This window comes from Oncorhynchus tshawytscha, unplaced genomic scaffold (assembly GCF_018296145.1).
Source record: "Oncorhynchus tshawytscha isolate Ot180627B unplaced genomic scaffold, Otsh_v2.0 Un_contig_650_pilon_pilon, whole genome shotgun sequence".
NCBI lineage: Eukaryota > Metazoa > Chordata > Actinopteri > Salmoniformes > Salmonidae > Oncorhynchus > Oncorhynchus tshawytscha.
Genome location: NW_024609114.1, coordinates 94,606 through 110,167, shown reverse-complemented (window position 1 = coordinate 110,167; position 15,562 = coordinate 94,606). Strand labels below are relative to the sequence as shown.

The 15,562-nt window shown below is 39.3% G+C and overlaps 1 protein-coding gene across 1 annotated transcript; it reads right to left on the bottom strand.

Annotated features, from left to right (window-relative positions):
• Positions 1 to 12,246: 12,246 nt before the first annotated feature.
• LOC121844295 (trace amine-associated receptor 13c-like) lies at positions 12,247 to 13,220 on the bottom strand. The gene has a single exon (XM_042314228.1). The coding sequence runs from the start codon at positions 13,198 to 13,200 to the stop codon at positions 12,247 to 12,249; it is 954 nt and encodes a 317-aa protein (XP_042170162.1). The 5' UTR covers positions 13,201 to 13,220.
• Positions 13,221 to 15,562: the final 2,342 nt, after the last annotated feature.

Below are 15,562 nucleotides of genomic sequence, written 5' to 3'. Positions count from 1 at the left end.
AACTAGATTTTCTCAAATGTTTAAATACTACTATATCCATTAATGATTCAACACAACTGCGCATGAGACCGCAGCAGACACTTGAACCTCATCATACTGGTTATGAAGGCTATTACCTCTGCTGCCAGGTCAGGGGCCATGCAAGAGCAGCTCTCTCAGATACTGTGGAGTCAGAATGATATAGAGATTGGTAACACTTTGCAATAACACTTTGTAATAAAGGATTCATAATTAATAATTAAATAGTTTATTCATCATTCATGTATCATTACTCCCACACTTTTTTAGTAAGCTGGTTATTCACACATTTATTAACAACTTTTATAGTCTGTAATAATGATACATAAGATCATTCATAACATGTTTAATGAATTAACTTATAAACTAACTTACTAATCGTTAGTAAAGTTGTTTTGCAGTCCCTAATCTAAAGGGAGGACTATTCACACTTTCTTACTACTTTATAAATGTTTTGAACAGTGACCAGTGTAAATTATCACAAAAATATGGACATTCCAATACTACCTGATGCTCCTTAAGATCCCAAAATGATCTAGAAAAAATCTATATGGTAAACGATAAGCACACAACACAGAGGATTTTATTCCAAAAAGTCACACTTGTAGTAATGCGCTGAAGGAAGTAATGTGTTTTGTCTGAAAATGATAACATTCTTGTTTGTTGGCAGTGACTACCAAAACCAAAGTGTGGATTGCAGTCACTCATTAGAGCAGTTCATAGACTGCTTACAGGGTAATGGAACCAATATCCAAATACTTCATACTTCAAGTTTAAGGGGTTACAACCTTCAACCATACTTCTTCAAGTTGAGGTAGGCTTTGTCTCAGTTACATCATGGGGACAAATACTATTTGTCAGACGTCAGAACAACCACACTGTAATCTGACCCAATCATCCCTTAATGTTGTTTTCCATTTCTGTGGTGTTGTTTCCTCAGAAGAAAATGTGACTGAGAAATGTGATTTCCAGTTCAGTTGTATCAATCAATGATCTCAAAAGCATTTCAAGTTATTAGGGACAGTTCACAATTTACTCTGATTTTTTCACGACCCTCCATTTGTTCTTTAAAAAATGTATTCAAAATAATGTGTACGACCACAAACAACAATAACTGTAGTGACCCTAAAAATGTGGATATCGACTTTGCCACTTCAGGATGCTTTTGTGGCGCATACGACACCACGCAGGTAACTGACAGGGACAGAAGGTTGACGGGACAGAAGGTTGAGGGTTCGCCGACCACTAAGAACCAGCTCACTCTCCCTGTCTGTTTCATGAGGCCTACACTTTGATCAGAGCTGGCCACAGACAATGATCAGCTAGGGGGATATCAGATTTCCAACATGTGTCCAATTTCAGAACATGTATGCAAAGCGTTTTCCACCAACAGGTTTCTCTGCCAATGCACCCCACAACCAATAAACAAATTATACGAACTTCAGATTTTTCAATTTCATGACAATCGTGACAAATAAAAAGACTATGCTCTTGCTCCACAAATGCTCTTGACTGGTGTAATCTGGGTCATCCCTAACATCAGACATGGGAATCAGAATGGCCACCAGTCTGAGGTAGGGTTTGATGTTGGCCCAGAAGTGATCAGCCAGGATTTGGCTATGGCACCAGCACTGTCGACCACTGACATCATTGTCAGCATAGATAGTTTGGGGCAGAGATCTGTCACTTATCCCCCCATGAGAAGCACGTTGGGAGTGACTGAGTCTGGTCAGGCAGGAGGATGATGAAGGGGAGTGGTACTTTTGCCCCATGGAGCACCAAGGGCAGTTGAAGGAAGGAGGAAAGTTTTGCCATCTGTCGTAACACTATGATGATCTGACCCCCCTGTCACTGGAGGATAAGGTGGAGTTGGCTTGTAAACTCTGTAAATGACCCTCAAGGTTGGTTCCTCTTCTCTCTGGACAGGTCGATGTTTGTAGCCGAGGGTGTCTGGCAAACAGCTCAAGCCCAGAGTTGGTTCTTGTGGATGGTGGTCTGGGAGAGCAATAGCTCACTGCTCTTTGACCTCCCTTCTGGAGGAAGGTGTACCCCAGAGGTAATGTTACTGGCCCATTCAACCCCCCGGCCAATAGGCAGCTTTGCAGCCTGTCCACCAGGGACTTTGCTTCGGCCCCCATGGGTAGAATTTGGAGACCATTGTCAACATAGAAGGTGTGCTCGACTGACTCCTGAACATCTGTGTTGCCATCATGGTGGTCCTGAGAATGTTTCTGAGTGCATAGATGGCACAGCAGGGACTACACATCGTTACGAAGGGTAAGACCTGCCCTTCATAGGTCCTCGGCACTGCTCCAAATTAACCTGAAGAGTGACTTGTCGGAGGGGAGAAGGTGCACATGTAGATGAACGCCTTTGATATCACTGCCTAATGCCACTGTGTGGTGTTTAAACCAGAGGAGCATGCAGAGCAGTAAAGGGCCATGGGTTGGTCCTTGTAGTAGGCATTTATTCAAGATCTGACCGTTGTGAAGGACACACTCTCTCCTTCAGGGGATATGGTGAATGACAAAAGCTCTGCTTACTTGGAGTACATTGTGATGTATAATGCGAAGGCTAGTACCTCTGGTTCACCCTCGAACCCAAGGCAATAAGCAGCAGCAGGAACACCGGTGGAACGTTCTGAGCCGTCCTCAAGAATGTCGTGTCTCCGTTGCCTCCTCGCCATGATGTAGGATGACTGACCATCTCTAGTGGTGAGTGGTTTGGGCGGTCAAGGTATCTCGGCTTTGTTGGTTCTGATCATAAGGACGCTCCTGTGCTCCTGCGGTAGGACCCCATGTAGCCCTATGAGCTGTAACTCCTTGCCGGTGTTGCTTGTCATAGGATGCATTCCTTTGGGAGTGTTTTCGCCCCCACCTCCAGTAGCGGCCTTTAACTGAGATCCAATCCCTGACCTTCTCCCCGAGAGCTGCTTGAACTCAGGATATGAGCCTAGGATGTGTTCTTCCCATTCACAGGAAGGACTATAGAATTGAAACTTGGGCTTGTTATGGTTCGATTGCTGCTGCTTACCATGAAGAGAGCTTTAATTGGCTTGTTTACTGTCACGTTCACTGGTCAGGAACATGCTGGTGGTACCCAGGCACTGTGGTTCTTTCTTTTAACCTCCTTCTTGTCCTGGTAGAGCACAAAATCTGAGATACCACAAATCAAGCAGTTCACAATAAACGCATCATAGAAAGCAGGTGGTCGTTTACCCAGCAACAGGTCCACATGTGAACCACAATTGAGCCCAGCGCTGTGGTCAATTTTCAATGTCTGCAGCATGCGTATCAAGGATTGGATGGAAGCGAATTCTTGGAAGACCTACCCTCATGTGGCGCATTGAGGATGTTACCAATTTCACTCTGCACAAGCTGACGGGGCTGTCCATGCTTGGCATTCAGGGAGTTGAGAGCTGAGGTGTATGGCCTGGTGTCATAAATGTAATGTATGACTTTGCCATTTCTGTGCACTTGTCAGTTTCAGACGATCCAGGAGCACATTGCAGTCGTTCTAGCTGTTTGGCTATTGTTTCATGTGCTTCAAAGACTTGTCGTTTGCAGGTGTTCAAGTGTCTACACTCTTCATCAGCTTGAGTGTCCTCTATGATTTGGTGTTTGACCTCCTCTAGTTTAAAGAGGTTTATACTCTTCCTGAGAGCAGCAGCTTGTGAGTCACTCAGGGCCTCTGATGGGACTGCACTCCATCCATTCCCACAGCTCTGAAGTGAACGGTATGAAGAGCTGCCTTCCGTTCTCATTGAATGAGATGATTTAGTCGATCTGAGAGATTTAACAGAACGTCGCTCTGATCTCCCAGTGTGCCTCCTCTGTGAGGTGTCTTACAGAGACCGGTGAAATGGCAGGCCTTCATGTGTTGGGGCCTCGGATGAAGAGTGCTTGGAGTGCTTGAGTGCGTTTTGCAGCATCCATTCATTGTATCCATTCAATTATCGATGTGTGTGCTAAAAATAATAAACAACAAAACATATCTGCATTAGGATATTTTCATATGAAGAATTCACATGATCACATCTTGGATCCTCAACATAACTTGTCAACCATTTCACCACAAACTGAACACAGCACATCTTAAAATGTGCATCTATACACATATGAAAAAGAAAGCAGAATGTTAACAATATGTTGGGCTACTTGCACATTCATCTTCTGCACATCTACCATTCCAGTGTTTAATTGCTATGTTGTAATTATTTTGCCTTACTCCCGTTATCTTTTTATGCTGCAGGGGCAGTATTGAGTAGCTTGGAGGAAAGGTGCCCATATCAAATGGCCTGCTCCTCAGTCATAGTTGCTAATATTTGCATATTATTATTAGTATTGGATAAAAATACTCTGACATTTCTAAAACTGTTTGAATGATGTCTGTGAGTAAAATAGAACTCATATTGGCTGTCAAAATCCTGAGTTGAAATCAAAACAGAAAGTCAGAAATCTGAGCTTGTATGTATTCACCAGAGTCCCCAATGAAATCCCCTTAAGATATGAATGATGTTGCACTGCCTAGGGTTCCACTAGATGTCAACCATCAATATAAATTATAATGAGGCTTCAATGTTGTTGTGGGAGTGAATGAGAGCAGAATGTATCAGATGTCCATCAGTCAGCCATTTTGTGATTGCGCTTTTTCCTCATGGTAGTCACTTGCGTTCCATTGCTCACGAAGACAAGAAGGAGTACTCCGGTTGGAACTTTATTGAAGTTGTTAAAAACATAATATGATGGATTCTGTACTTATTTTGAAACATTTCTTTGACCGGTAATATCACTTTTTGAAGTTTTTGTCTGATATAACGCTGACCAGGATTAGCATTTGGATATGTATACCAAACGCGCTAACAAAAGGAGGTATTTGGACATAAATAACGGATATTTTCGAACAAAACCAAAATAAATTGTGGACATGGGATTCCTGGAGTGCTTTCTGATGTATATCATCAAAGGTGAGGGAATATTTATCATGTAATTTCTTGTTTATGTTGACGCCATCTTTGCGGCTGTGGTGTTTTTACTTTTGAGCGCCGTCTCAGATTATTGCATGCGTTTCTTTTTCCGTAAAGTTTTTTTGAAATCTGACACAGCGGTTGCATTAAAGGAGAGGTATATCTATAATTCCATGTATATAACTCGTATTATCATCTACATTTATGATGAGTATTTCTGTTGAAACGATGTGGCTATGCAAAATCCCTTGATGTTTTTGGAACAAGTGAATCTAATAAGCCAATGTAAACTTTTTTTATATGAATATGAACTTTATCAAACAAACCATGCATGTATTGTGTAACATGAAGTCCTATGAGTTTCATCTGATGAAGATAATTCAAGGTTAGTGGTTAATGTTATCTTTATTTCTGGTTTTGTGAATGCTATATTTTGCTGGAAAATGGCTGTGCTTATTGTGGTTTGGTGGAGACCTAACATAATCGTTTGTAGTGCTTTCGCTGAAGAGGCTATTTGAAAATCGGACACTTTGGGGGGATTAACAACGAGAATAGCTTTAAAATGATATCAGACACATGTATGTTTTAGGAATTGTAATTATGAGATTTCTGTGGTTTTAATTTGGCGCCCTCTATTTTCACTGGTAGTTGTCATATCAATCCCGGTATCGATATAATGCTATTTCTAACGAGAACTTGTTCACAACTAGCCTACCTGGTTAAATAAAGGTGAAATTTTAATTAAAAAGTGACTTATGTTTGGAGGCACAGAAGACATAAATCATATTGATAATGCTGGAAAGGTTGCTTACAACTGCCTGGATTGTTTGGCACTGAACTAAAAGACAACGGAATTCAGGTATATAAGAAGGGAAATTGGAAAGCGCCATTTGAGGACCGATACGTAGCAATCTCTACACATCTATATGGCTGAGGTGCTTGCAATTAACTTCTTTGGGATAGGGGCAGTATTTATCACGTCCGGATGAAAAGCGTGCCCAGAGTAAACTGCCTGCTACTCAGGTCCAGAAGCTAGGATATGCATATTATTAGTAGATTTGGATAGAAAACACTCTGAAGGTTCTAAAACGGTTTGAATGATGTCTGTGAGTATAGCAGAACTCATATGGCAGGCGAAAACCTGAGAAAGATCCAACCAGGAAGTGGGAAATCTGAGGTTTGTAGTTTTTCAAGTGATTGCCTATCCAATATATAGTGTAAATGGTATATTGCACGTCCTAACTAGATGTCAGCAGTCTTTAGAACGTTGTTTCAGGCTTCTACTATGAAAGCGGAGCGAATAAGAGCTGTTTGAACCAGTGGTCTGGCTGAAAGCCATGAGTTGTTAATCGCGCGCGGGCGTGAGCGCGAGCTCCGTTCCCTTTCCTTTCTAAAGACAAAGGAATTGTCCGGTTGGAATTTCATTGAAGATTTATGATAAAAACATCCTAAAGATTGATTATATACATCGTTTGACATGTTTCTACATGTTTCTACGAACTGTAATTGAACTTTTTTGACTTCATCTTTTCATCTTGACTTAGTGCCCGATCCTTGTGCATTTGGAATAGTGAACTGAACGCGCAATCAAAAAGGAGGTATTTGGATCTAAATATGGACTTTATCGAACAAAAGAAACATTTATTGTGGAACTGGGATTCCTGGGAGTGCATTCGGATGAAGATCGTCAAAGGTAAGTGAATATTTATAATGCTATTTCTGACTTTTGTTGACTCCACAACATGGCGGGTATCTGTATGGCTTGTTTGGTGGCTAAGCTCTGTACTCAGGTAATCGCATGGTGTGCTTTTGCCATAAAGCTTTTTTGAAATCATCACATCACTGCTCTAGAGGAGATCTGCATGGAGGAATGGGCCAAAATACCAGCAACAGTGTGTGAAAACCTTGTGAAGACTTACAGAAAACTTTGACCTCTGTCATTGCCAACAAAGGGTATATAACAAAGTATTGAGATAAACTTTTGTTATTGACCAAATAGTTATTTTCCACCATAATTTGCAAATAAATTCATAAAAAATCCTACAATGTGATTTTCTGGATTTTTTGTTCTCATTTTGTCTGTCATAGTTGAAGTGTACCTGTGGTGAGAATTACAGGCCTCTCTCATCTTTTTAAGTGGGAGAACTTGCACAATTGATGCCTGACTAAATACTTGCCCCACTGTAACTGAAAATGTGCATAGCACCACCTACTGTGTCCGAACAGGCATAAAGCTAAGATAGGTAGGATAAGTTCCACCAGCAGTTATGGAATGTCTGCTGACCTGGATGGAATTATGTAATTCTTATTTAGCACTTAGCAAGTCCCACCCAGCTGACTACTTAAAAATGGTGAAAGCCCTCAATGTTACTGCCCATGCTATAACAGGCTTTGGGCCAAGAGGGCCCTCTATCCAATCGATGATCATCTAAGACAGCTGAGTTCCAGAAAACATAGGGGGCAGCTATTCTGAAGTTGCCCCTACCTGCATTTCCAGCTGTGTCTTCAGATGTAGAAGAGATACAGTAGCATGAGATCAGCTGGAAACAAATGGTTCTATATGGTACCAAATATGGGTTCCTTGTAACCATAGCGGATTCCTTTTTGGTGCTATATGGAACCATTTTTGAAAGCTCTACCCTTTATTGAATCCTGTTCTCAACCGGCTGGTAGAACATTGTTGTGTCTTTGGCTATGCCGGATTAATTGATATGACATGCTATTCTATAAAATAATTTCTCTGCAATTAATATCACCTGATTGAGCTAATCATGCAAATGTAATTAAATAGCGAGTCGGGTACCACAAAATAATATTTATAGAGCTGTTATCTTCCGAATAAACTCTTAAAGACCTAGTAATATTTTACATCAATAGCAGTCAACATTAATCTTCATTTTACTTCAGTCTCATAATCTGAAAGTTGTAAATTCTTGGTTATCTGCAAGAACCCTGGCTAAAAATTTAAATCAGCAATACAAAATTGGGTTTAATTATTTATTTACTAAATACCTAACTAAGCACACAGAATTCAGATACACAAAGAATGAATTATACCTGGATAATTCTTTACGTCATAGGAAAACGTCCCTAGCGGGCAGAACAGATATGACAGCTTGTTACACAAAGGAAAAGGGTCTGGGTTTGAGAGAGCGGGAAGGCAGGAACAAAGGCGAAGCTGTTATCGTAAATACAGTATCTTATGCATTCTAAATTATCGCCCATTTGGAAAAGGAAAATGCAATAAATATTTACTCTGAGCTGCGCTTCAGTAGGTTGGTGGTAGATGGAAGACCGTGTTGCCAAACCGAGTCCTCTGTCCTTTGAAGAATGTCTCTGGTGGTCACTTGGATAAGTTGTAGTAACGTCGTTGTGTGGTAGATGAGATACTCTGTCTGTTCCTTCCTAACCTGCGTTTGCAGCTGCGGTCACTAACTCAACGGCTAGGAGGTATCACTTCTGTAGTGAATAAGAGTTCAAAGATCATACCATTCGCAACCGAAGTTCATGCTGATGTTGGCTTCGTTCTGTAGTTTTATCTGAACCATTCTGACATAGGATCGCCATCCTCATATCCCCGGAACAGATAGTTATGTAGGCAGGGAGAGGAGGGTGTTTGAAAAGTTGTATAGCCCTTGTCCTTCACAGGGGAGGGCCACTGATTGAGCAGCCCTATCTTATATCTTATAATCACATTTCATCCCATCACAAATAATTTCATTTTCAAACATTGAAATTGAACAACAATTCCATGTACATCTGATAACTCTGTTGGATAGACTTTCCGCTGTGGAGTTTGTCATCTTATCATTGATGAGAATGTCTCAGGTGACAACCGAACTGACATCATATTCATTAAGTACCACTGCATATGTTCAATTGTTTGGATTACCAGAATATAGTTAATTTCCCCCCACATTCTGACGTTCCCAGAATCTCTATGTTAACCAAGGGTTTTGCAAATGTAACCTTAGTAGGGTAGAGAGAGGAAAAAGGGGAAGAGGTATATATGACTGTCATAAACCTATCCCCCAGGCCAACATCATGACAACATGTTCAGCCAATGGATTTAGAAGTGGATATGAAACAAACATTAAACCTGATTGGTCAACTCCCCAGCCCTCCAGCATCAATTAACATAATTTGTATAGTTTTTGGTTGCTGCAGTTCAGTGTTGTGAGATTCAAACTTTGCACATTCAAAGGGCTGTAAGAAAACTCAAAAGCAGTCGCCAGACACAGACACAAGGCAGGAATTCAATTGGTGGGGGATTAATATAGCACCATTCCTGTTAATAGAGACCTTGAATAGTAGGAATATGAAAATAAATAGTCAAAATGTAAAAAGGCTAAAAAACAAGAATTGTCAAAAGATTTGCTTAACCAGATGGTTGATATGTCAGTAAAAATACAGTGGACTAAGAATAGGTACATTTAGTTTTTTTATACAAAATACGAATTTTGGTGACAAAAATGATTGAATTGTTGACAATACACTATAATAGGCAACATACATTGGTTTAACCACTTCATGACCCTTCAGTATTAAGGTTGCATATAAAATAATGTGTAGAATAGTTATAAAAACTATTATACATATTATTTAAAAATGTAGAAAAACATGTTGGAAACTTGGATTAACCGAAATGTAAGAAAACCAACACTACCTGAAAATACATTAATTTAATACATACATATGCAATTAACATAATTCGTAAAAATTTGACATCAGTCCGTATTTATTAAACGTTGACTATGCAGCCCTTTATAATGCACAGGTTTATGTCATATTTGACCTAGTGAGTTATGTAACATTTGACGTTAATGGCTATGTCACACAGTTATGAACCCTTTATAGATGATGACATACTCTATAGATGCTTTGTGACACATTTATGTAGTATTTATAAAGGCTTTATGAAGCCTTTATAAGCTGCATGTCATTTAAAATGGGACACTTATGCAAATGAGATATTTCTGAATTTAATTTGTAATACATTTGTAAAAAAAAAAAAAAAAAAAAAAAAAACATGTTTTCACTTTCTAGTTATGTGGTGTTGTGTGTGGATGGATGAAAAAACATAACTTTTTATACATTTTGAATGTAACACAACAACATGTGTAATAAGTCAAGGGGTATGAATACTTTCTGAAGGCACCGCATTCACACTTCACCTGTAATGGAAAGGCTTTGGTATTATTTATACAGACGGTCTCTTCTCAGTTTGGCAGAGGCACACTTTCACCAAATACATACAGTTCAGATACACATTTACTTAATAGAACAGACAAACTTGTCTTTCATGTATGAATGAGTAAAGTTGTTCCTCTCAGTCACAGATTGTGAAGTATACCACCATCCTATGGCCACAGCACATACTGAAAGCAATCCCTGCCCACTGGGCACAGACATCAATTCAATGTCTAATCCAAGTTGGTTAAAAATACAACAACGTTGATTCAACCAGTGTTGGCCCAGTGGGTGTAAAACTCCGCAGTAAAACTGTTTTTCAGCTGGGCTCTTCACTCCAGCATTTTGAATATGAAATCGAATGTTTCATGAGGCGACATTATAAAATGTCACCTATTATTTGAGGGTATTTTCATACATATGTTTTACCGTTTAGGAACAAAAAGAAATTATGTATCTAGTCCCCCCATTTGAAGAAGTCATAAGTATTTGGACACCTTCACTTGTAGTGTATTAAATGTTGTAACCCTTTAAACGTAATGTTCAGTTAAATTATGTAGTTAGATATTGGTTCCCTTCACCTGTAAACAGTCTATGAACTTCTCTAATGAGTGACTGCAATCCACACTTTGGTTTTGATAGTCACTGCCAACAAACAAGAATGTCATCATTTTCAGACAAACACGTTACTTCCTTCAGCACACTATTACAGCAGTGTGACTGTTTTGGAATAAAATGTTCAATATATTTCCTTTAACATCCTCTGTGTTGCGTGCTTATTGTTTAACCATTGATTTGTTCCAGGTCATTTTGAGACCTTAAAGAGCATCAGGTACTGCTGGAATGTCTACCAATAGCATGTCCATCTTTATGTGAGAAATTACACTGCTCACTGTTCAAAACATTTATAAGGTATCATAAAGTATGTAAAGTCTTCACTTTAGATTAGGGACTGCAACACGACTGTACTAATGGTTAGTAAATAGTTTATAAGTTCATTCATAAGATGTTTAATGAAATATCTTATATCATCATTACACAGTATAAAAGGTGTTAATAAGTGTGTGAATAACCAGCTTACTAAAGTCATTAATGCATATACTAATGATTAGCAAATAGTTTATAAATTAATTCATTAAACATCTCATGAATTATCTTATATATCATTATTACAGACTATAAAAGTTGTTAATAAATGTGTGAACAACTAGATGATTAAAACAAATGTGGGAGTAATGATACATGAATGATGAATAAACTATTTACTAATCCATTATACATTCTTTATTATAAAGTGTTACCAATCTCTATATTCATTCTGACTCCACAGCATCAGAGAGAGCTGCTCTTGTGTGACCCCTGACCTGGCAGCAGTGATGTAGTAAGAGTAATGGTAGTGTCTGCTGCGATCTCCACCACTGTTGTGCTTAATCATTAATGCATATTGTACTTATGTATACATGTGAGAATCCCTAACGGACAAAACATTTACGAATGTGGGAGTAATGATTCATATATAGTGAACAAACTGTAAATTCCTCACAAATGGTTTATTACTTAACATTATAGTGTTACCCTTAACTGCATATTCGTGCATTGTATCCTCAACTACTTACACAAAACACCATTGAGATATACCTGGACATTATGTGATATCATACAGTATTGAACATTTCAACTTTACTACACTTGATGAAGACGTTGTGTCACAAATGAGCCACTAGAGGGAGGTGTTTAACAACATATAGAACGACTCATGACGTATTCAGAATGTACTTTTAGAATACTTACATACTATTTATCATTAAATAACATGGAATAACCACAGCCTTAGGTTTTTGGAGTACACAATCCACAATGACTACAATGCCTTTTATAAAACAAGCTTATGCCTTCTCCAAGTCATTCAAATCCAATCCATCCAAATCATTCTGAATCAACATCACATATATCTATAGTGACAACACTGAGAACAGTAATGTCAGTGTATTGTTACATGAAATAAATAATTACAACAATTGTAAAAAAAAAAATATATATCCAACCTATGTTTGTGAAAGTAGGGAATACAATTATAGGAACTTCAGATTTAAAATAAGTTTAGCTTTCACTTTGAACCATGGATAAAAGAAAGCATAAATTATTGGATTTATTAAGGAATTAACAAGTGGCAGAAAACGGATGAATACTGATAAATTGTCACTTAAAAAAGACAAAAATAATAAAATAAATAGTGTTGGAATCCAACAAATTAAAAAGGTGAAAACAACAATAGCTAGAGTTTTTGCTGCTTTCCTCTCAGACTTATTTGCCTGTACAGTTTTAACACCAGACACACTGGCAGCCTCTTTTGAAAATACCTTTCTGGCCTGTGATCTGGCCACCACAAAAATTTTCATATAAAGTGTTATAATAATGGAGCACGGGACAACCATTGTAAATAGAAGGTCAATTATATTACCCCAGATTGACCCTTCAACAATAAAACATTCTTTCAAACACCTACTGGGTACCAGTATATTTGCAACATTTTCTATATTAGCAGCACGGTAGATGATACAACAACACCAGGTGATGGATATACAACACATCATTCTTGTTATTGTTACTTTAGACTTGTACAATAAGGGATCACACACAGCAACATAGCGGTCAATAGATATCAAGACCAAATTGCCCAGAGATAAAGAAGTACATAAACAAGCAATGTAGGCATGAAACACACAGAAATATTCCCCAAAACCCCAGCATGATTCCATTATTGCGACAGTCATTACTGGTATCACAATCAGTCCCACCAGGAGATCTGACACAGCCAGAGAGAGGATGAGCAGGTTGGTTGGAGTGTGGAGCTGCTTGAAGTGAGAGATGGAGATGATCACCAGTACGTTCAAAAATACTGTAACTGCTGAAATCAATGAGAAGAAGATGTACAGTGTTATGTAGATAGATGTCGATAGCAAAGCCTTTCTGCAAGAAGAGTTTCTGTCCTGAAAACAGTATTGAACATCTTCATGTTTCTCCATTTGTAATAAAAGGTAAAAATGCTGAGGTCCTTCGCCTGCTTGGTCCTGTGTGTGACCCTGTCATGTCCGCCTTCTGACAAACTCTGAGCTCTGCCTCTCTATTTATCCCTGAGTTGCTGACAGAAACTCCCCTCCCCGGAGTCTCTCTGCACATTGACACACAAACACACACACGTGGACACGTGAGCACAGAAATGAACAAACGGTTGGTTAAACAAATTATTTGTGGAAGCATGATGTAATGAATGACAGGACTGGATGTTGCTGTGCCCACCTAGCCTCAGCCTTATTGATAGTTAGAGATGAGATTGTTTTCACCTATTTAATTTGTTTGTTTCCCAGGGGGGCGTTATTGGAAATATGAATTGGTTCATAACTGACTCGCCTTCTTGTAACTAGGGGGCAGTATTTTCATTTTCGGAAAAATAACGTTCCCAAAGTAAACGGGCTATTTTGTCAGGACAAGATGCTAGAATATGCATATAATTGACAGCTTAGGATAGAAAACACTCTAAAGTTTCCAAAACTGTAAAAATATTGTCTGTGAGTATAACAGAACTGATATTGCACGCGAAAGCCTGAGGAAAATCCAATCCGGAAGTAACTCATGTTTTGAAAGCTCTGCGTTCCGATGCGTCCCTATTGAGCAGTGAATGGGCTATCAACCAGATTCCATTTTCTACGTATTCCCCAATGTGTCTACAGCATTTCGACGTAGTTTCCCGCCTTTATGTTGAAGAATGAGCGTAAGCGACTACATTGCGTAAGTGGTCACATGATGGCACTCAGAGTGATTCTTGCGTAAAATACAGAGGTAGCCATTTTTTCCTCTCGGTCCTACTGAAAAGCCAATTGTCCCGGTGGATATATTATCGAATAGATATTTGAAAAACCCCTTGAGGATTGATTACAAAAAACGTTTGCCATTTTCTGTCGATATTATGGAGCTGGAGTTGTCGTGACCGAATTTCCGGACGATTTCTCAGCCAAACGTGAAGAACAAATGGAGCTATTTCGCCTACAAAAATAATATTTTTTGAAAAAAGGAACATTGGCTATCTAACTGGGAGTCTTGTGAGTGAAAACATCCGAAGCTCATCAAAGGTAAACGATTTAATTTGATTGCTTTTCTGATTTTCGTGACCAGGTTGCCTGCTGCTAGCTAGGCATAATGCTATGCTAGGCTATCGATAAACTTACACAAATGCCTGTCTTGCTTTGGCTGTAAAGCATATTTTCAAAATCTGAGACGACAGGGTGATTAACAAAAGGCTAAGCTGTGTTTCAATATATTTCACTTGTGATTTCATGGAATAGGAATATTTTCTAGTAATATTTATGTCCGTTGCGTTATGCTAATTAGTGTCAGATGAAGACAACGTTCCCGGACCGGGGATGGGTAGTTACAACAGGTTAAATTTAAAAAACTTTAAAGTACATTTTCTCAACTGAGCACTTTAATGGGGAAAATAGAGTATGTCGTTGTTTTCGTCACTCAAAGGCTGTTTTACATGGGAAATAGGATAACTCTGTAAGACTGTTGTGGGTGATGTCAGTGCTCAGTTTGGAACATATTCCACAACTTCCGGAGACATGACGGCACGCCATATGTCAGCTAGTCAGTGTGTAGGAAAGTTGACTTTAGGGAAGTTGAAATGGCATAAATTGATGCTGCCCTACAAAGGCAGAGTGCAGAAACTACGAATTTGATCTGTTGTAACGGCCAAGTATTTTATCTGATTAATATGGTATTTGTTTCCTGACACAGGAACAAGCCAGTTGATCAAATATAATGCGGTATCAGAAAGTGCTATCTGTCTCTCACGACTTCCGCCGAAGTTGGTCCCTCTCCTTGTTCGGGCGGTGTTCGGCGGTCGACGTCACCGGCCTTCTAGCCATCGCCGATCCACTTTTCATTTTCCATTTGTTTTGTCTTTGTCTTACACACCTGATTTCAATCCCCCAATTACTTGTTCATTATTTAACCCTCTGTTTGTTTGTTTGAGTGATTGTTTTGATGTAAATCGGTCCGTTTATGTGGGCTCGCTATATTGTATTGTATTTGTCTATTTTGAATAAAATATGTTTATTTACTAATATCTGCTGTCCTGCACCTGACTCCTCTACACCAGCTACACACAAACCACCATTACAGAATAACTCACCCAAAGAATGGAGTCAGCAGGAGCAGACGCCCTCCCTGTGGCGATAGAGGAGCACGTCCAGCAGCACGCGACCATATTGCAACATCTGGGCACCGCCATGGATCGCGTTCTGCAGAAGATGGATCGTTGGCAGAGGGGAGGAGGTCATCCAGTGCCTCCACCAGCCCCACTACAGCAGGCCCCACTGTCCACCCCTC

Coding starts and splice junctions, on each gene's coding strand:
- LOC121844295 (XM_042314228.1), bottom strand. CDS start 13,200: ATGGAGAAACATGAAGATGTTCAATACTGTTTTCAGGACAGAAACTCT.